General features: G+C 38.9%; 1 protein-coding gene across 6 annotated transcripts in view; it reads right to left on the reverse strand.

The window, feature by feature from the left end:
- The window catches only part of srgap2 (SLIT-ROBO Rho GTPase activating protein 2), a 196,336-nt gene extending 175,596 nt beyond the window's left edge, over positions 1–20,740 (reverse strand). For 2 of the 6 annotated variants that reach the window (XM_039749161.1, XM_039749158.1), the window contains exons 1-2: positions 20,444–20,740; positions 12,780–13,313 (exon numbers count right to left, since the gene is read on the reverse strand). In XM_039749161.1, coding sequence (XP_039605095.1) covers positions 12,780–12,846 — 67 coding nt within the window. In that variant the 5' untranslated portion in view covers positions 12,847–13,313; positions 20,444–20,740. Of the gene's footprint in view, positions 1–12,779; positions 13,314–13,440; positions 13,701–20,443 lie in introns of those variants that run through there. The other 4 variants (XM_039749156.1, XM_039749154.1, XM_039749159.1 and 1 more) reach the window with 3 other exon arrangements.
- Positions 20,741–20,911: the final 171 nt, after the last annotated feature.

The raw sequence follows: 20,911 nt of genomic DNA on the forward strand, positions 1-20,911 counted from the left end.
AGAACTAAAGAATTCTCTACATTTTCCCTTTATAAGAAAATTATTGCATATGAGCTTCTCTAAGCCTTAATTAACAATTCTCCAAACAGGATGCAGACACTCGACCATCTAAGTAAACTGGCACATACACAAAAAATGTTATCTGAAAAAATTGGAAACACTTTATATATTGAGTTGCTGAAGCATGCACATAATGCCAACTAGATGTGCATCCTATGCACCTCAATTTTCTCCGTCAATTTCAACAGCAAGAAACAAGTATGTGGTTGTACACCCTTAAGCCAGTAGAAATGTTGCACTTGCAGCAACTTCTTCACTTCTTTAATGGCCTCATCAGCACACTCAAACCTATTCTCACACATGGTGCCCTTGAAGACTCCAAACTAGTGGAAATACTGTACATTTTTAACCATCTGGAAATGTCCATTAGGGATTCCATCTCCAATAAGGACTCCTTGTTTAAAACACACAGCACTACATGATATTTTGAGGGCCTACTGCACAAGCATCAGGAAATGGATTTTTCAACGGTAGCAAGGAGATTTCAGATTAGCCATTTCCTGTTAATTTTAATTACGAAACGTTTTACAAATTGTATTTAGAACAATACCTCTACTTATTCTGCATTTTGATTTCAAATTTTAAAATACGGCTGTATATTTTAAAATTCCACTGTTTAATGATTACTTCCCTAGCTTTGGGCTATATTTTCACAGGATCTATTGTGAACAGTTGAGACCTGAAAATATACTCCCATGATAAGACATACTTATCCAAATGTATTAGGACACATTATGACGAGCTCATTTTCTCCCACCCATAAAAAAAAAAAAATCACATAATAAATTTAAATTGTCAGGTTTCAATATTGCCTGGATAGACAAAATGATTTTTTTTAACTTGTGCACAGAAAAAAAGAAATCACAATAATATATCTATAGGTAAGACTAGAGACTGCATGTATGGGTTTCTATAGACGTTTGTATTAAAAAGACCTCTCAATTAATATATCAGAAAAGGAGTGGAAAGTAGCAATGCAGAGAATTCACTCGAGCTCCATATGCGCAAAGCATACAATTATACAACTCAAAATTATATATCGAGCACATCTGTCTCGACTAAAACTCTCCAAAATGTTTCCAGGGCATGATCCAACCTGCGAACGTTGCAACCAAGTCCCAGCCTCACTGGGTCACATGTTCTGTGCCTGCACCAAATTAACATCATTCTGGACCAAAATTTTTAATTACCTTTCAGACAGCCTTGGACTCACAATCCCTCCTAACCCATTAACAGCTGTGTTTGGGGTTCTTCCAGAGGGGCTTAAAGTGGAGAAGGACAAACAAATTGTGATTGCATTCACTACACTGTTGGCCCGCAGACTTATTCTGATAAACTGGAAGAACCCAAACTCTCCTCTTTTAAGTCAGTGGGTAATAATACTGTTTGAAATTGGACAAAATCAAATACTCAGTTAGAGGATCCGTACAGACTTTTTTCAAAACATGGCAGGACCTAATCAGTAATATTTTAAAATAAGTTTACAAAGCACAGAGAATTTATTAATGTAGGTATTTTTACAAGCCTTAAATTGTACACCGTTTGGCTTGCTCTCTCTCTCAGGGGTGGGGATCGATCTGTTCTTAACATAATTCTTTTTTTGTAAAAACTTGATTGCTATGTATGGATTGTAATAAAATTAATAAAAAAAAAACAAAAAAAAAAAGTTTGTATTAAAAGATCCCCATATTTGGTGTGTGCGTGTGTTTAAACATAATGCCCTTCAGCAGTGGTTCACATGAAACTAAATTCTACCGTTTCAGCACTGGGTACAAGGTTAAAACAGACACTAAGCATGAGAGCAGAACATCATGAGAAGCACCTGCATACTCCTCCACAATTATTCACACATACAGTTTCCAAACCACCTTAATTAAATTTAGGATTACATTGAGGTCTTAATATATCCCAGGAGTACAGGCACATTAATGAGCATACTCATGCAGCCAACTTAGAGCTTCCAGTTACGATGGACTGGGAGGAAACTACAGAAACTAGAGTAAATCCCAAATAGATTTGTGGAGAATACACAGATTTCAAATATGTGGACAACAACGCAAATTTCCATACCGGATCGGTCAAGCCCCGGGTTAACAATGACCGCCACCAGTACTGTTAGCCAACAGGTTGCTGGTGGAAATTGGGCTACTGTTGGCCGAAGAGGGAGTGTTTGCTGATGACATTGTGATCTGTAGCGATAGAAGGGAGCAGGTTGAGGAGACTCTGGAGAGGTGGAGATATGCTCTAGAGAGGAGAGGAATGAAGGTCAGTAGGAACAAAACAGAATATATGTGTGTAAATGAGAGGGAGGTCAGTGGAATGGTGAGGATGCAGGGAGCAGAGTTGGCAAAGGTGGAGGAGTTTAAATATTTGGGATCAACAGTACAGAGTAATGGGGATCGTGGAAGATGTGAAAAAGAGAGTGCAGGCAGGGTGGAATGGGTGGAGAAGAGTGTCAGGAGTGATTTGTGACAGACGGGTATCAGCAAGAGTGAAAAGGAAAAGTCTATAGGACGGTAGTGAGATCAGCTATGGTATATGGGTTGGAGACAGTGGCATGGACCAGAAAGCAAGAGACAGAGCTGGAGGTGGCAGAGGTAAAGATGCTAAGATTTGCACTGGGTGTGACGAGGATGGATAGAGTTAGAAATGAGTAAGTACATTAGAGGGTCAGCTCAAGTTGGACAGTTGGGCGATAAAGACAGAGAGGCAAGATTGTGTTGGTTTGGACATGTGCAGAGGAGAGATGCTGGTTATATTGGGAGAAGGATGCTAAGGATAGAGCTGCCAGGGAAGGCGTAAGCGAAGGTTTATGGATGTGGTGAGAGAGGACATGCAGGTGATGGGTATAACAGAATAAGATGCAGAGGACAGAAAGATATGGAAGAAGTTGATCTGCTGTAGCAACCCGTAACGGGAGCAGCCGAAAGAAGATGACGACACAGATTTCACATGGACAAAGGGCAATTGGAGGATATGAACCAAGGACAACGGATGTGTGAGGTAGAAGTACTAACCACTACACCAACATACAGACAATGTTATTCACACCTGGATAATTATGTTAGAACTTAGTCTTGTATGCACATTTTGGGATGCAAGGTAAACATAAACACATGTACTGGGTGGTCCACATCTAATTATGCAATTTTCATTATGCTATAACTTATTACATACAAAATCACCCGAAAAATCCCAGACCATCAAGAAGTGTGCGAAATGATGACATGAAGAATCGTCTTTGCGCCAAACTGGAATCGTCCCCGCATAAATTAAAGTCATCCAGGCGATCTTGATCTGCATACTTACTGTAGATCTGGACCACCCTGTACAGTGCTCATTGAAATTAAGTATTGGATATGAAAAACTTTAAATATTACATCTTTAGTATCAAGTCATTACTTGTTGATTGTATATACCCAGAAATTGAAGATATCTGGTTGTATAAACAATTCATATAATAGAAAAGCTTAGTAAGAACTAATTGTGTGCAAAAGTAAGAAAAAAAAAAAAAGTTGGGTAGTAACAGTTCTCAAAATTCACAATTTGAAGTGATACAACACATTGCTTTCATGATTCAACACATTTTCTATACAACAAAAACAGGGCATGCCTCAAGAATCTGAATTATATTTTCACTTTAGATGTACGAAAAGAGTCAAAGTTATGAAAGTATACAAGTCAAGGTCCAGAAATGAAACAATCGAGTTTTGCCTGACCCATTGAGACATTGGTACTCAGCAGAATACGCAGCACAAAACAAAAGAGGCGCATAACAACTTAACAAAAAACAATAGAAAGTGGAACCAAAATGGGGATGGCATTAACTGTTAGGTCTCTGGCCAAGTTCCCAATGATATGAGTTTTAAAGCGACGAGCCTGAAGCACAGGGTTTCTCATTTTCCATTCTAACATAATATGCCATTATTGTCCCACAGTTCTACATAAGCTAGATGTTCATCCTTCTGTAGACAAGAGTTACAGCTAGTGCTCCTGATAATTCATTTTCAAGCTGTGCTTTTGTCTTGTTGTCATTGTCTAATTTACTTATTTGCCCAAAGTGAATTAAAACATTTGAGATACAACTGGTTACATTACTTCTGGTTTTCAAACTCGCACACAGGTGGGTTAAGTGACTAGTCACACAGTGTCAGTAGTGACGTTTGAAGTATAAAGCTATAATCACTATGTCACAGTGCCTGCCTGAACTGCCATCATACTAAAACCTTGGCAAGGGGGTGATCAGACTTAGACACGTGCAATATGTTGTAACATTAAAAGCCTGCCAGTCCTATCCACTTATTTCTTCCAAAAAAAACATCAAGTCAAGTTTTGAAAGTCCCTAAAGTCTTGAATCTCATATTGTACAGGGTACAGACGCATATCTGCCTCTATAAACATCTCAAATGCTTCAGTGATTTCTTTAGCCCGCGGATTATATCAGCTGGCAAAAGCTGCTTAAATGTGGTGGAGAGATGTTGAAGTGCTGGTTTGTGTTTTCTTCTGGTTCAATCAATTGACAGAGTTGAGTGATCTCTGAGGATATGAGAGAACAGACTTTAAAACTGTCACTGCTGTATGTTATTCTAATTTCACATATCTGTTTCACTGTAACTTTTTTATCCACTAGTTTATGGCAATCACGGTCATAACTTACATGAAGGCCATTGTACTTCTAACACCACATCTAATAGATACTGGGAGGATCCTAAAATATTTGTATGGTGTCTTCCAAGAAGTTGTGAAGCAGTTCAGAACATGCATTTTTAGCTCCTTTGTCTGGTTCTCTAGTAAAAGGTGGAAAAAAAAAAAAAATCAGGCGGGAGGCACCGCTCTCACAGAGAGGTTGCATTTTAAAAGCCAATTTAAAACACTTTATGTATGATGACAAACACATTTTAAACAATAACTTATTTTCTCAATTCTGTACAATCTACAGTTCATCTCCCCGCATTTCAAAATCTCATATTAAACAATGCAAAAAAAAAAAAAAATACAGCTTATCGTTATATCCTAATGAAAGCCAGTTATTATCACCTTGCAAAAAACAATTAAAATTTGCTGTGCTACTGCAATTTAGCTTAGAGGCCCAATAGGAAATCTAAGCAGAAAAGTTAATATACAGCTGCAATAATAGGCAGTAAATCACTTGGCTATAGTTACCAAACCAACCCTGTTTCTCAATCGCATTAATAACTAAACATTACAACAAGTGAAAATAGCAGAAGAGTGCTGGCAATAACTCTTCTTATTACACCTTAGGAAATGTTTTATCATTAAGTGTATTCTTTCAAAAACCATTTAACTTGATAGATGAAATAGACAGATTAAATAATACTTTATTTGTCCCAAGGCCTACTAGAACACTCAAAGATTACTCTCCCTGTAAAACTAAAATATGTTCACCATTAACATAGATAATTTTCCATTTTACAGGTTAAGACAAAAGTGAATTTTTTTTAGACAAAGGCCTGGTTTCCAACATACTTTTACAAAATGCATGGATACCATTGGGGATACAAGCAGTTTGTTCACAGTTCTGGTCATATGTGTTAGGAAGAGCATTTGTATTACTTTCCAATAAGGTTGTTCTCCATGAGAAAATTGGCAATAACTATCTATATACCTATATATGTATCATAATATACATACATTTGGATTTTTTCTACAGCAAAATAAACAAATAACTGAAAATTTGCATTTATTTGTTTTTCTTCTTTAAGAAGAGCTAAAATGAAGCAATTAGAAAAAGAAAAAAAGGAAATAAACTGAACTTGGTTCTGAAAGGGAATCCAAGACCATTTTGCCATTTTGTGTCACTTGCCCTTAGTTTTGTTAATGTGTGTAAAAGCGCAAAAGGAATGGCATCAAGAGCACTCATGCATCATCTGGCATCACTAGTTTCGGGTCATGTTCATATTCAGTGCAGCCTTCTTCACATTTGGCAGAACACAAAAAGACAATAACAACATTTTAGAGCCTTTCAAAATTTTGGTTAAGGGATTGTAGACCTATAATGAACTCTCGACAACATCACAAGACAGACTGTTCTACAGTTCACAAAACTGGTAAATTGCTATACGAATTAAACACAAACTTTTAAATATTTTGATGACTCATGTAAAGGATACTCCATTGGTCTTGACTCACAATCTATTATTTAACTTCCTGAGTAATTCTGTCCTTACTATCTTTTTTATTCTTTGATATGAGCAAACCTGTGCATGTGCTCTGGATTGTTTACTGCGAGGAGAACCATATACACCATGACTAAACTGAAACAAACTTTAAATACAGAAAGTGTGTTCATGTGTATGTGTGTAGTATTATATATACAATGAATATCCCTGCATATTAGCTAAGAAAGGACACCCCCATCCTGTGTTTTCCCAAAGTCCTATTCCTCTTGTTCCCAGAATGAACAGTTTCTATGAATACTGTATGAATACAGTATTATACTGCTACACATCCAAGATGTAAGAGTGAATTTCTTTTCAGGGAAAAAGTACATATATACACTGTGTGTACGTGCGACCATGGGGGGTTGTGGTTATGATTGTATATACTAAATGCAAATAAATATGCACAGTTCTAAAAGCTTTGCACTCATTTAAAAAATTTAGCCTATTAACATGAACAGCAAAACACATGCTCCTGACAAAACAAAGGCCAAGCAGACATAAAAGGGCAAAGTGCACAAACACTGCATGCATTAGACACCCTTTGTGACAGCAAGGAAAAAATTAACAGAAGAGCAGTCATCTAATTATTTTGTTTATAAAAGAAGCAAAAAAAAACTTGCTCTAAGTGCTTCTTTAGAACAGGATTAACAGTAGTGAGCACCATTGTTAAATTAATTACATTTTGTAATTGAAAAGAAAAACACCCATAAAAATATGGATCACATTATGGATCACGGTACAGAAATATGGCAAGACGGCTCATCTAGCAGAAACAGCAGTGCAGTCCATTTTTTCTCATTTTGAATTTGACTTCACAGGAGTGATCGTATTGTGTTTAGCAGGCCCATTTCACTAATAAATTATGGCTTAAAAAAGCCTCCAGTTCATAAAGCCTTTATCCTCAAAGGCTTACATCTATAATCCCCAAATCTACCAAGCATTAAAGACTACAGGTTTAAATTTGTCAACTTTTCTGTCAAACTGCAAACACACACATCACTGGATGACTTCGTTACTCCACTGCTGCAGAACATGTTGCCATCCCTTGACATTCCCATACAGGTCATCAATTAGATTCTAATCAATCGTACTGATACAGGATTGTGGAGGCATGGTAACAAAAGTTACCTTTGTTTTGACATTTAATTTGGACAGCTGAACCCCACAGCCACATCAGTTCTAACAAACTTTAAGGCAGTGTACAGTACTCCAAATCATGTAAGCAAAGAATGGCTTTCTAGTTATAACATCAGATAAAATTGGATTTAAAATGTTATAATTGGAGAGGAGGAAAAAGTAATATAGTAAATAAAATTGTGCTTTATATAGAACTTATAAATACCAGTAGTGCAGATTTTAACAACCAGAAATCACTTGTTCATTGACTACTGCACCCCCCAAGTGAATGAAAGTTTAGGTAAACATTTAAAAATAAAAAAACACCAGTAATTTAAGTTGTATACAGATCTTTTCTTTTTAAAATGTACACACAAACCAGCATAAATTAAGGTAGTTAATTTAACCCGTATCTCCAGGAGAAACAGCTTCCATTTCCCATTGAACTCTCTGCTTTATCCAAAAAGTCACATTACAAAGGACCCTCTGTGACTCAATAGTTGCAAATTACCGCTGCCACAGCTTCTCAAGAGACTTGCAACAAGGCCTGCAGAGAAACTAAATCTGCACCCTCTAGCAAAAGACCATAATGAAAATGATTTTTATTGGATATGGAACAAACACAGCCAATGAAGAAATGTAATAACTGAAGACTCAATTGTAACAGAGCATGCATTTTAGCACATGGGTTGCAGGAGTCATGCCTATTATTTGTTTTAACTTAAAGCAGAAAAAAAAAACTCTTTCAAAGCCAAAAAAAGGAGGGGGCTTTCATTAATGCCACATTTCTCTCATTATGGAGCTAGTTCAGAAATAGAAATATACAATTTATCCATACTTTGCATGCATACATTATTTCTTGTTTGGCTAATACCTTTATCCAAGGTGACTTACAACATTTGAGATAGAGTTGGTTACATTTCTTTTGTTTTGAAATTGGAGCACAGGTACGTGAAAGGAGTTGTTCATGGTCACACATTGGCAGTAGCAGGATTTGACCCCACAAGCTCGGGGTTTGAGTTCCAAAGCTCAACCACTGTGCCACACTGCCTGATCAGTCATAATGATGTGGCATATCAGTATTGACTTGTACTCATTTTAACCTGTACTGCCACACATGTGCAGGAATTAAAACGATGGCGAGATGAATCTTGTTAATGTAGCATCACACATAGCTCTGATAAAGGAAAAGAGGCTTCACATTCATATTATGATTTTGATGAACATGGCTACAAGTATTTATCAAATCATCCTTTCATTTTCTAACTGGCTGTTCCTGTTCAAGGTTGATGAGAGTGGGTACTAATTACAGCTTCGCTGGGCAAAATGTAAGACATGAAGCAGGTCCCAAACTTCGATGGGACACCACTTTTGAGCAAATACTCATTCACTCATACAGGGCTAAGTGAAGAGTGTTCAGATAATCTAACCTGCATATTGTTGGGATGGAGAAGGGAAACTGTGCCAGCTGCACTAAGTAAATATCATGGCATATATGGCTAATCTACAACAGTGGTGAAAATAAGCTGCTCAACATGTGCATAGTGGAATAATTTTTTTTTCTATTTATTGTTTCCTACATTGGCCAAACACTTATGTGGCTAGACTCATAAAATTTTTAAAGCACAAGGTAAATCTATGTAACAATATAATAGGTAAATAGAAGCACTTACTCGCAAGGATGTGCAGTTAGCAGAACTCTACAAGAATAAACTTCACTGCTAAAATTGAATCATGAAACATCAAATTTGTGTCATTCATTGAGTTTTGATGAGAAGTGAATGTTTATTGCTATAATAATTAAAATCTAATGAAGTAGTGAATACCACACATATTTTAATGTTGCAGCGCCAAATGGAAGCAGTCTCCAGCTAGGGGTAATTACTGCAGTTACAGTCAGTCCTCTTAATGACTAATTCTGGATTAGTACACACTGCATAAGCCTCAAAGTCTAAAACATATGTGAGGCACCTTGAAATTAACAGAACTGTTTCACAGGCATTATGAAACAATAGGCTTATCTTCAACTGACAAATCTTGATTTCACAAAGGTAGCCAAGAAATGTAAAAGAGATGCGATTTGGAGAAATTAAACATCAGTAGTTTGTAATACTTGAAATTTGAATTAATTTAACTAATGACTCGTCATTAAGTGTTATAAACCAAATAACGATCCAACTTAAATCTTACAACAGCAAATGTCAAACAGGACAAAGTAACTTTCTGACAAATCTGATTTGAAATATGTTAGTGAAAACGTTTTAAAGAGCACTCACATTTTTATTTTTTAGTACTGACTTGGGATTTTAGTTTTTCAATTACTAACAGTATGATTTTTGTTCATGCACATGGTTAGATAAATCAGATGCTTCAGAATGATTAGAACTTTTTTTTTTTCTTCAATAAACCTTACACTGAAATACCCCAAACAATGAAAACCCCTAATCTGCTATTACATTAGGGGGAACCTTCCCACCACAAATGAAATTTAGGCCCCGTTTAAGTGAAATAATTTGCCACTTAAAAACTAAGTAGAATTTTAAAAGATTAAAAAAATAAATCTGTAATTTCCATTATACAGGCTAACACCTCTTTCTTAATTTCAATTTTTTCAACTTACTGCACTTTTCATTTTTCAACCTTCAACAAACAAACTCTTTTATTCACCTTAGCCAACAGTAACCATTAAGAAACATGCAAAACCCTGCAAAGTGTCTTATTATAAAACTGGTCAAAAAATTAAAAGATGCATTCCGTACCAAAAAAAACAATTTAATTAAAAAGTAATTAAAGGTGGAAGATGAGCAAAGGATAAACCTGAAGACCTTCATACAAGAAAAACAAAATGCATTGTAAGGCATGCTTTAGAATATAATGAAGTAACACTTCCTGAATTTCACTAAAAACTGTGCAGAAAAGTCAAGCAAAATGACACCTTTTATTGGCTAACTAAAAAGATTACAATATGCAAGCTTTTGAGGCAACTCAGGCCCCTTCTTCAGGCGCCTGACCACCGTCCGCCCCGTCCCTCAATCTGGGAGGTGGGGGTGGTGGTGGTGGTGGTCCTCCCCAGGGCGCGGCCCGGACACGCGTGGCCTTGGAGAGGCCTGGGTGGTAGGTGCTACCCTCCCGGACGCCCACTCGGACTTCTTGTCCAATGCTGGCCGGGGCACAGTTACCCAGTTGCCTTCCACCCCCCCTTCAGCCGGCGGGGGGGAGAAAACCCGGGCACCTACCTGTCTGCTTGACCCAAGTGCCTGAAGAAGGGGCCAGAGTTGCCTCGAAAGCTTGCATATTGTAATCATTTTAGTTAGCCAATAAAAGGTGTCATTTTGCTTGACTTTTCTCTACATTCATAATCGGTAACAGGGTACAACACCCTAGTACTACTGAAAACTGTGTAAAAACAAAGTAACTAATGACTGAGGACTAAATGATTTATACAGTCACAGATGTAAAGACAGCTACAGTACTACATACTGTGCTTATACTGTATATATCCATATCTATATTCTATATCTGTATAAAGGTAAACACACACACACACACACAGAGCGTATGCAACAATGCATTTATATCAGGATTTACTGGATGCAAATTCAACCTTTATTGGAAATGAATGTGTAAAAAGGATGACCAATTCTGATATAATAAATGTAAACGTAACAAGTTAAGGTCTTAAGTGAATTTTTATTATTTTATTTATTTTTTTTTTTACTTAAAGTAGTAAGATTCGGGACTTAAGTAACACATTAAACGTGGATGCAGAAAGTGGCTCAGAGGTAGAAGTAAAGGGAAGCAGTGCATAGAAAACACGGCTCCAAATTCTGACTTATAAAACATTCTATCTGATGCTGAAGGGAAATGTTAAGCCAGTTGTGCAAAAAAATTTGGATGGTGTATGACAGCAAGATGGCGAATAAGTGCTGAACATAAAGCAAGGTTAGAAGATTAAGTATAAATAAGAATAAGATGCATGACATTTGGTGACTCACTGCAAGAAAGGTAATACAGGGATGCAAGGGAAGCAGAAATACAAGTGCAAAACAGAGATCAACCTTGAATATGCTGTCATTCATGCATATATGTGCGTTCACACACACACAAACACACACACACACACACATTATCTCATACTGGGCCAATATACAGTACAGTCAGAAATCAATTTAACACACACACACTCTTGGATGTAGCTAGAACAGAGAAGCACGTGAAGAAAATTCATCCATACATTGGCAGGATGTGGAAACTGCACACAGATAGCGACTTGGTCTGGCTTTGAAATGAAACCAATCTCCTACAGCTGAGGCCACAGTGCTAATCACTGCACCACCATGTCACCAATTACAAAACTGATCTTGGGGAAAAAAAATACTGATTAAATACAATTGCCTTAAAAAAATAAATGAATCACTTCATGCAGCTTCAAAAATGCGCCATAACAAATAATCCATAAAGCCAGCAAGCATTCAGTAATGAATAAAATAAATAGAACAAATTTTAGTTAATAACATACACAAGGAACTGGCTGTTAAGAAAAAAAAAGAAAAGTAATGATGTGTTATAGCACAACAGCGCCAAACATGTATTCTCACAGTGAGAAAATCAGATATAATCAATCTGCTCTGGAAAGGAGAGAGCTAAGGACAAAAAGGCACTCAATACATTCTCTGAATTCTGTTTGAAGCAGCGATCTATAACTAACACACATTTTGACAGCTGGGGGCAGGTGGGGGGTAAGGTGCACTCCAGGTTAGGAAAAAGTGACCAGGGAATTCAGCTACAGAGCACATCAACTCATAATCCTGGTATCTAGTTCAACCCAAATCACATTTGGCTTAGAGGTGGGTGTGGCAATCCATGCCATGAAGGGGACAAAGAGATCCCTTGCAAAAGCATCACCATCCGGACAGAGTCGGCACTCTTGCACGCATGACTGCATGGCAACTTTTTTTAAAAAGTGGATCAGTGTCCTGCACACAGATAACACAGGTGAATAGAGATCTAGCCTCAGGGCATCAATATAAACCCAGCAATGCACCAAATCTTGAAAGGGTTTTTTTTTAGCAATATTAAGGCAGTACAGCAACTCTGTGCCAACATCTAAAAGAAAAAAAATGATGTCTAGCTGCCAGGGCTACATCACTGTTGGATGCCAATTAACCTGGGACTGCTAGTGCGGTAAACTTGTGCTACTGAGGGAGCTGCACATTCACATATGCAATATTCAGTAGAAAACTGAATTGGAGCAACAGAAAAGGCTCTAGGAAATTGGAACACAAGAATCCCAAGCTGCCTTCTTGGCGGTCTAATTCACAAAACAGACAGATAAACCGTAAATGCAACAGAGACATGGCAAGATGCATACAAAATACACATGAGAGAAAAAATAACAATAAAAATAAAAAAGCTGCCTACCTTTGACTTGAGTTTCATATTCAGCAATGATCTCCTTGTCTTTTCGGAATTTTGCCGGGGAGGTCATGATTGCATTTGGGTTTTGAAGCACAGCAAATAAGACTATGAGAGGGATGGCAAGGTGTCACTGACGAAGTAGGAAACACAGAAAAAAGGCAGGAGAAGAAGGAAGCAGGGAAATCCGCAGCGGGAGAGCGGGCTGTCACCGCGGTGATGCCATCAGCCGATCCGGCCGCCGAGGAGGACGCGTACCGCTGGATGAATAGCGTGCAGACAGGCGTGTGTGAGGCCAGCGACGGATCTGGGCGGGGAAGAGAGAGAGAGAGAGAGAGCGCGAGCGAGGGCGCGCGAGAGATAGGGGAGGGAAAGAGCCAGGCAAGGAGGGGGCTGGAAAGGAAGGATGAGAAAAAGAGAGAGACAGAGAGAGGTGCTATGATTTGCCGGCACCCGAACTCCCCTAGGCATCCACAGGTCTTGCGATCTTCTCCTTAGACGACTAGACTGGACAGCAACGAGCAGGGATACGACTTCCTCCTACAAATGACACAAGGAAAAGGCTTTTTATTACGTCCACTCCGCACAGCTTTAGGAAATTACAAACAACCATAAATAATCTTTGACACGGGAAAGGGAACTACAAAAATGCTCGAGGCCGTCGTACCGCGTAACGCAATACATGTCCCTGAAGCCAGGAAGGCAATTCGATTACATCCAGCATGTAAGGGATCCGCACCCGTCACTGCGAAAATAATGATGCAAAAAAAAAAAAATTAACCGATAACAAAAAGGCAGCATCTTTAATACAATCGAGGCATCTGCGCCATCACTGCTGGAATCTGGCCTGTCATCGTTAATGATACTCATTTAACAGGCGTCAGCAACAATAAGGACTCATAGAACAGGCAAAGCAAACCCTCCTAAAATACTGGCAACCTCATCCTGCAACATCTAGGACACCAGCTATCAAAACCACATACACCATCACTTGATACAATGTACAAAATAAAACAAGTGTCTGTGCCAATGCCTGAATCAGCATTGCAGTTATCATTATTAGCTTAAAATATTGTCTTAGTTGCATTAAGATGGGGGTGTGCCCTGTAATGGATGTTCATCTGAGGTGGGCCCTTGCCTTGTACCTTGAGTCACTGACACAGGCACTGGCCCTCCATGGCTTTATCATTAGATGTGGTAGGTTCTGGGGAAAAAAATTAAATAAATAAATCAATGAGTAGAAGGACATCACCTATAGTACAACACATACAAATGGGCAATCATACCACCATCTAAATAAAACCATTGCCATCATAACAATAGGAACTCCTCCACAGTCAAATGGAAGAGACACACTTTAGAAAATTAGGAACTAATAATGAAAGCAACACTTCCCGAATTTCAATAAAAGCTGTGCAAAAACAGTAGTTAATAAATGAGGACTATACAGTACAATAATTACCAACGCCAATAACACCAGTCAGCCACAACATTAAAACCACCTGCCTAACATTGCGTAGAGCACCGTTCATGCCACCAAAAATAACTTTAATCCATCAAGGCATGTACTCCACAAAATCTCTGTAACCATCCTGTGCTATCTGGCACGAAGACGTTAGTAGCAGATCCTTTAAACCCTGTATGTTGTGCTGTGTTGCCTCCATGGATCAGAGCTTTTTTTCCAGCACATCCCACATATGCTCAACTGGATTGAGATCTGGGGAATCTGGTGGTCAAGTCAACACTTCTGTATTTGTCATGTTCCTCAACCCGTTCCATAACAATTTTTGCAGTATGTCAGGGTACATTACTCTGCCAGAAGAGACCACTGCCATCAGAAAATACTGTTGCCATGAAGGTGTGTACATGGTCTACAAGAATGTTTAGGTAGGTGGTACATGTCAAAGTAACAGCTACATGAATGTTAGAACAACACTGACCAGAGCATCACGCTGCCTCTGCAGCTTTGCCTTCTTCCCATAGTCCAGTGTGCAGACATCTCTTTGCTAGGTAAGCAACGCACACGCACCCTGCCATCCACGTGATCTAAAAGAAATCGTGATTCATCAGGCCCGGACACCATCTTCAAAAGCTCCATGGACCAGTTCTGATGCTCACGTGCCCCTTGTAGTTGCTTTTGGTGGTGGGCAGGACCTAGCATTAACATTTTGACATGTGCATGGCTATGAAGCCCCAAATACAGAAACATGTGATACAATGTGTGTTCTGAAATCTCTCTCTCATGGCCACCATTAAGTTTTTCAGCAATTTGAGTTAAAAGAGATTTTGAGCCTTTAGGATCAAAGCAAATGAGCTAGCTTTCACTCCCCATGTGCATCAATGAGCCAGGTTCATCAGCAGTTCTTCCTTGGACTATTCTGGTAGGTACCAGCCACTGTATACTGGGAACACCCCCACCAGACCCACCATTTTTGGAAATGCTCTGACCTTGCTGTCTAGCCATCACAATTTGGCTATTGTCAAAAGTCACTCAGATCCTTTAAATGAGATAATCAATGTGATTCACTTCACCCGTCAGTGGTTTTAATGTTATGGCTGTTTGGTGTGCTTGTGCCCTGTAATAGACTGGCATTCCATCGTCAGTTACGCTATTTGTTGCTTGGTTAAACACAAGCTCCCCATGGAGCTTATGTTAAATTAAGGAGGTTCAAGTAATGGATGTAAGAAACTACCTCAAACCTCCTCCAAACTTCAAATGGGCAAAAATAGCACCATCTAAATATATTTCCATCACACCATTACCATTATAACAACATCAAAACCACTGCCAAAAACTGGTGTAATATACTGACAATTTAATACACATCATTATAAGAAATGCATCAATAGGTACATTCATATTATTTTGGGGTCTGAATTAAATGCTAAGTTCATTACGAGAACTGTTCACACACATCTCTGAGCAAGTCAAGTGTCTCCATATGCATCCTGCTACATATTTACTTCCATACTTTTGAACAGAGGATAAACCTCATCAGACTTAAAAACAGAAACCTCTTTACACTTAAGTCTATCCCATTCAATATCTTATTTTCTGCTGGTTCAGCCTAGCCTAATGTGAAAGAGAGATCAAACCCCAAAGAAGTCCAATTGTACACTAATTATACCAGCTACTGCTGCGTCTAGCATATGTACATTAAACTGGGTTCGTCTCACACTGTCGCCAACCATGCTGGGGGTCTCTTTGCGCAAACGTAAGTTACATTCATGATAGAACCCAAACTTAGACCCACTCTCCTCAAGAGACAACACCCATGGATGACCCAACTCTACAACCTCTGCCATCTGTTTTAACAGCAGTATTATACTCAATATTGCTCTTTCTAGGAAAAAGACAAAAAACTACTAAGGTCAAATGTATTCATTTCATGAACCAGGAGTAAGAAAAACTGATGTTCTCGCTCAAAGAAAATGTATGTTTAATTTACATAGATGCAACATAGCTTCAATCTTTGAAGGCAGTGTAGCGCAGTGGTTAAGGCTATGGACTCAAATCGGCAGTTCAAATCCCCCTAGTGTCACCCTGTGACCAGGAACAAGTCACTTCACCTACCTATGCTTCATTTGGAAAAAAGAAAAAGAAAAGGAACTACTTGTATCAAAAATGTTTTAAGTCACATTAATGACTAGGATTCACTGTCGGGCACTGACCTAACATTCTGGGTTCAAAATATACCCGCTTATTCTCCGTTTGGAGTTTGCACCTTCTTATGTCTGTGTGGGTTTTCCAAAAACCCCAAATATATGCCCGTTAGGACGAGGTGTGTACTTAGTGCCACTGGGATGTGCTCTGGTACCCCATGGCCCTGAAATGGACTAAGCAGGTTTGACAATATTATGTACTATTTCATGAGGAAGAAGATGAGTTGAACAGAAGTTCCATACCAGTAAAATAAACCAATTTCTGCCCCCCCTTTCATTTATCCCTTTTGTAGATACTTCCATACAAACAGTAACCCGAGTGGTAAGCTGACGTCACCCACGTATAAGAATGACTGTATTCCCAGGACACAGAAACTTTCCTTTAACTCAGCAAGCTAAAATAACTTGTTTGTTGCTAGCTGGGATAATCAGCACTTAGTTCTGGGTTGGACTCCAGGATGCGGTGCAAAACTCCTCACATATTAAATATATAAATACACCTATGTATACACATACATACTGTATATCACGCAAATCTATTTTATGAAACTATAAATTAAGCTTATATATATATATATATATATATATATATATAAAAACTCTGCCTCTCCTTCCCTCGCTCCCCAGTTAAGGTCAACGGAAACTTTTTTTTTTTTTTACTGCTTAATTGTTACAAACAGGCCAAAATAACTCAGTCTACCCTGTGAAACAAGATTTGTGGTTTTTCGTTTGTCATAATGTTAAATTTAGCTTTATATATATATTCTTTTTTAAACCTTGTTTCTAAGACACATATGTCAACCTGCTTTTGATGGCACTAACAGTTGTCTGAATGAAGGATGTCCATACCATAGTGACATTGGTCTTTATTACCATATAATCCAAAGGTGTGTGCCTTGTCACACTGGTCAGGTCAATGTCCAGTTGAGCTTTACACTAACAAATCCACCTTTTCACTACTTAAATCATCATTTTTTCTGTATAACCCTAGTAGCAACTCAGCCACAGAAAGCATCAAATTCCGCCTCTAAACACGGGCACGCATATAACTAGAAAAAGTACTGATCCAAATGCCTACAGTGATCAAGTCCTTAATATTACATCCCTTCACCAAACACAGCAGTTTAATTCATATAAATAATTTCCTCATATTATCCATCCATTATCCAACCACAGGGTTATGGGGGTCTGCTGGAGCCAATCCCAGCCAACACAGGGCACAAGGCAGGAACTAATCCTGGGCAGGGTGCCAACCCACCGCAGGACACACACAAACACACCCACTAGGGCCAATTTAGAGTCGCCAATCCACCTAACCTGCATGTCTTTGGACCGTGGGAGGAAACCGGAGTACCCGGAGGAAACCCACGCAGATACGGGGAGAACATGCAAACTCCACGCAGGGAGGACCCGGGAAGCGAACCTGGGTCTCCTAACTGCGAGGCAGCAGCGCTACCACTGCGCCACCGTGCTGCCCGTCCTCATATTATCCACCTTATAAATCGTATTTATATAGAACTTTTAAAACAACTAAAAGTTCATTAAAGTTAGAGCTAGACAGTTAATGCAACCTAAAAGCAAGTGCATAAAAGTATGTTTTTAACTGTGATTTTATAGTATCAGTTATGGAAGCTTATTAAAAAGAGCTGACTGGTGTACAGCCGAGGACACACTACACTCTTAAAAATAATAGTTCCCTAATTGCACTTTATTGGTTTGTGTGGGTCCCCCAGGTAACCGCTGCTTGACAAAGAACCATTTTGTTGTAGAAAGAGTTCATGGTTTGTGAAATTTGTTCTGTATGGAAAAAAAAAATCTTATGTATAGTAGACTACCTAGCAGGATACTAACAAATCAAAAAGAATGGAACATAGCCCGTGTTATTGTATGCAGGCAAGGGTCCTATTAAAATCAAGAACCCACTGGCATTTAACAAATCAGTTATCATTTATCCATGACTATCTATGGAGCCTGCTATTGATTGAAATAAATTACGATTCTTTGTTTAACGCTCACCTGGATGGTTCTTTTGGAGGCCAAAAATGGTTCCCTTGTGGCACTACTCTGAAGAACCACTTTGGCACATTTATTTCTAAGATTGTACACTAAAGGCACGTGCTTGATTATAAGACCTAAGAGACCTGGTGGATGAGTGGAGTCAGGCTGGAGCAGACCCATGGAAGGCTTTGAACACAAACGATCAAATCATAAAATCCAACCTGTATTTCATAGGAAAAACATTAAAGAGAAAAGTGATTTTTTTTCTGCTGGTCAAGTCTTTGGTAGCTGTATTTTGAATTAGTTGTTGTCGGAACTGAGATATGTGGCAAACACCAGCAAAAAGGGAATTACATTAGCCCAAATGGGATGAAACAAAGGCAAGAACAAGCGTTCGCAGATCATTAAAAGCTAGAAGTGGTTTAACCTTAGTGATGACCCCAAGCTAAGAAAGGCGAGTTATGACCACAGCATTTATCTGTTTGACTCAAACATAAAAATTTGATAAAAAAAAAGATGACGTGTGGAGTTTGTGGAGAAAGATTGCCGCTGATAATAATAATGGAGGATAAAAATTTCAAAAAGAATAATCTCTAATCCTATAACAACACCGAAAGCAGGTTTCTCCTGATTTTGTTCGGTTCTAAAGACACAATCTGAACCACAAATCTCACAAATGTTCCTGGTGAGACGCACCGATTCCTTTAATCTAGCGCCTTTAATGACAAAACCTTGGTCAGTTGTTTACACTAGTGAAACAGATCACTAGGTGCACGGGCAGTGCCGGCGGATTGTATTACAGACTCCCTAATCCGCGGCTTTTCCAGCGGCAGGAACAGAACGCCAAATCGAGGTGCTCCAGTTAGCAGCGTGTCCACACCATTTGAGAGGAGAGCGCCTCAAAGTTTCAGCAGGGGTACTTCAAAAAATTCATCTCCAAAAATGTACCTTGGCCGTATTTGTTATAGCCTCCAGCCTACACCCAGTCGCTATTTCCTCTCTTGAATGAGCGAAGCGTGATTCGCAGCCCCAAAGCGTATCTGTCCCGCGATGCAGTGGTTCTCTGCGGGAGGGGAGTCGTGAGCGCTCCGGTAACATCAAAAGCGCTGCTGCCTACAGGACACAGCAGTAGGAAACGGACAAGGCGCTACTCTCTCAGAAAAAAGAGAAAAGAATATACAAAAGGTATTGCCAACAAAGAAGAGGCAAGAATTAAAAAAAAAAAAAAGGTCGCGGTATCATTTTACAATCCTGGAAACTAGCAGTATTTAGTTTCTTGAAAAATACACAAAGGCATGCCCCGATAGTGAATGCGTTTTCCTTATTAACGAAAAGACATTTTTGAACGTGAATTAAAGCACATTCTTGCTGGGGGAAGTAAGATTACCCGAGAATACGAAAAGAAATCTAATCAAAATCTCTACTGCAAAACTAAAAAACAGCATCACTTTAACATTTGAAGCCAACCTACAAGTATCCCGCGGATCCAGCTTTTTATGTTGCGTCTTCTAACAGACCTTACAGAGTTGGCCGTTTGTGCCAGTGTCCGGTCACACTGGAAGCGCATGTTGCACAACTCTTCTACAAAAAAAGCAGAATAAAAACTAAAGTCCTTCCACGAGGAATTAAAAGTGCTTCACCACTTTGTTTCATGACGTTTCTTTTCAACATATGGTACAAAGTGACAAAATAAAGATGCGTCCAACTTCCATTAATGCTTTTATAAAGCGTAAACTGGTCACAAGCTGTAGTTAAAAAACCATTTTATGATCCGCTTTAAAGGAATCTGTGGAATGCCGACGCTTGCGAATCACACGCTAGGTCCAGTTTCTCCCATTGTATCCGACTGCAGATCGGCAGCTTCTCTCACACCTCACGAAACATGAAGCGCACTCAGTGAATCAACTTCCACAGCGTGAAGAAATAAAGTCAGCAGGCAGCGCGGGTTGCTTTCTTTTCATTTTAACTCCAATTCATAATGTTGGTACATGTTGAAAATGTATATTTACCTTGAATACCCGTTTCCATTTGCCATACTAGAATACTGTATAATCCGCAGAAACGTCAAGCCATCGTCCCTAATTCTCCACTTTCACGGTAAAACTTTTCTTCGCATTTCTCCAAATGCTTTAGGGGGTGGATAGGGGCGTTAACTACCGCCCTTTCCCTGGGACTACCAAACTAAATTCCCATATTCATTGGTCATTTGACGCACTATTGATGGCGACCATATCTAATCAGAATTCGAAGAAGACGGAAAAGGGCAGTCTATAAAGTATCTATTCGGCTGTCAACAAAATATTATTACTGGGATGTGATTTTTGCCAACAAGATGTAAAAAAATGCAATGACGATAAGAAAGACTGTGCTTATCTAGCAATAAACAGGACTTCAGTAAAAACGACCAATCAGTAAAGATTCTGTAGGGGCAAATAACGGTCCTTATTTGCATGCAAAAATATGATTGGACGGTAACG

This window comes from Polypterus senegalus, chromosome 3, assembly GCF_016835505.1.
Source record: "Polypterus senegalus isolate Bchr_013 chromosome 3, ASM1683550v1, whole genome shotgun sequence".
Classification (NCBI taxonomy): domain Eukaryota; kingdom Metazoa; phylum Chordata; class Cladistia; order Polypteriformes; family Polypteridae; genus Polypterus; species Polypterus senegalus.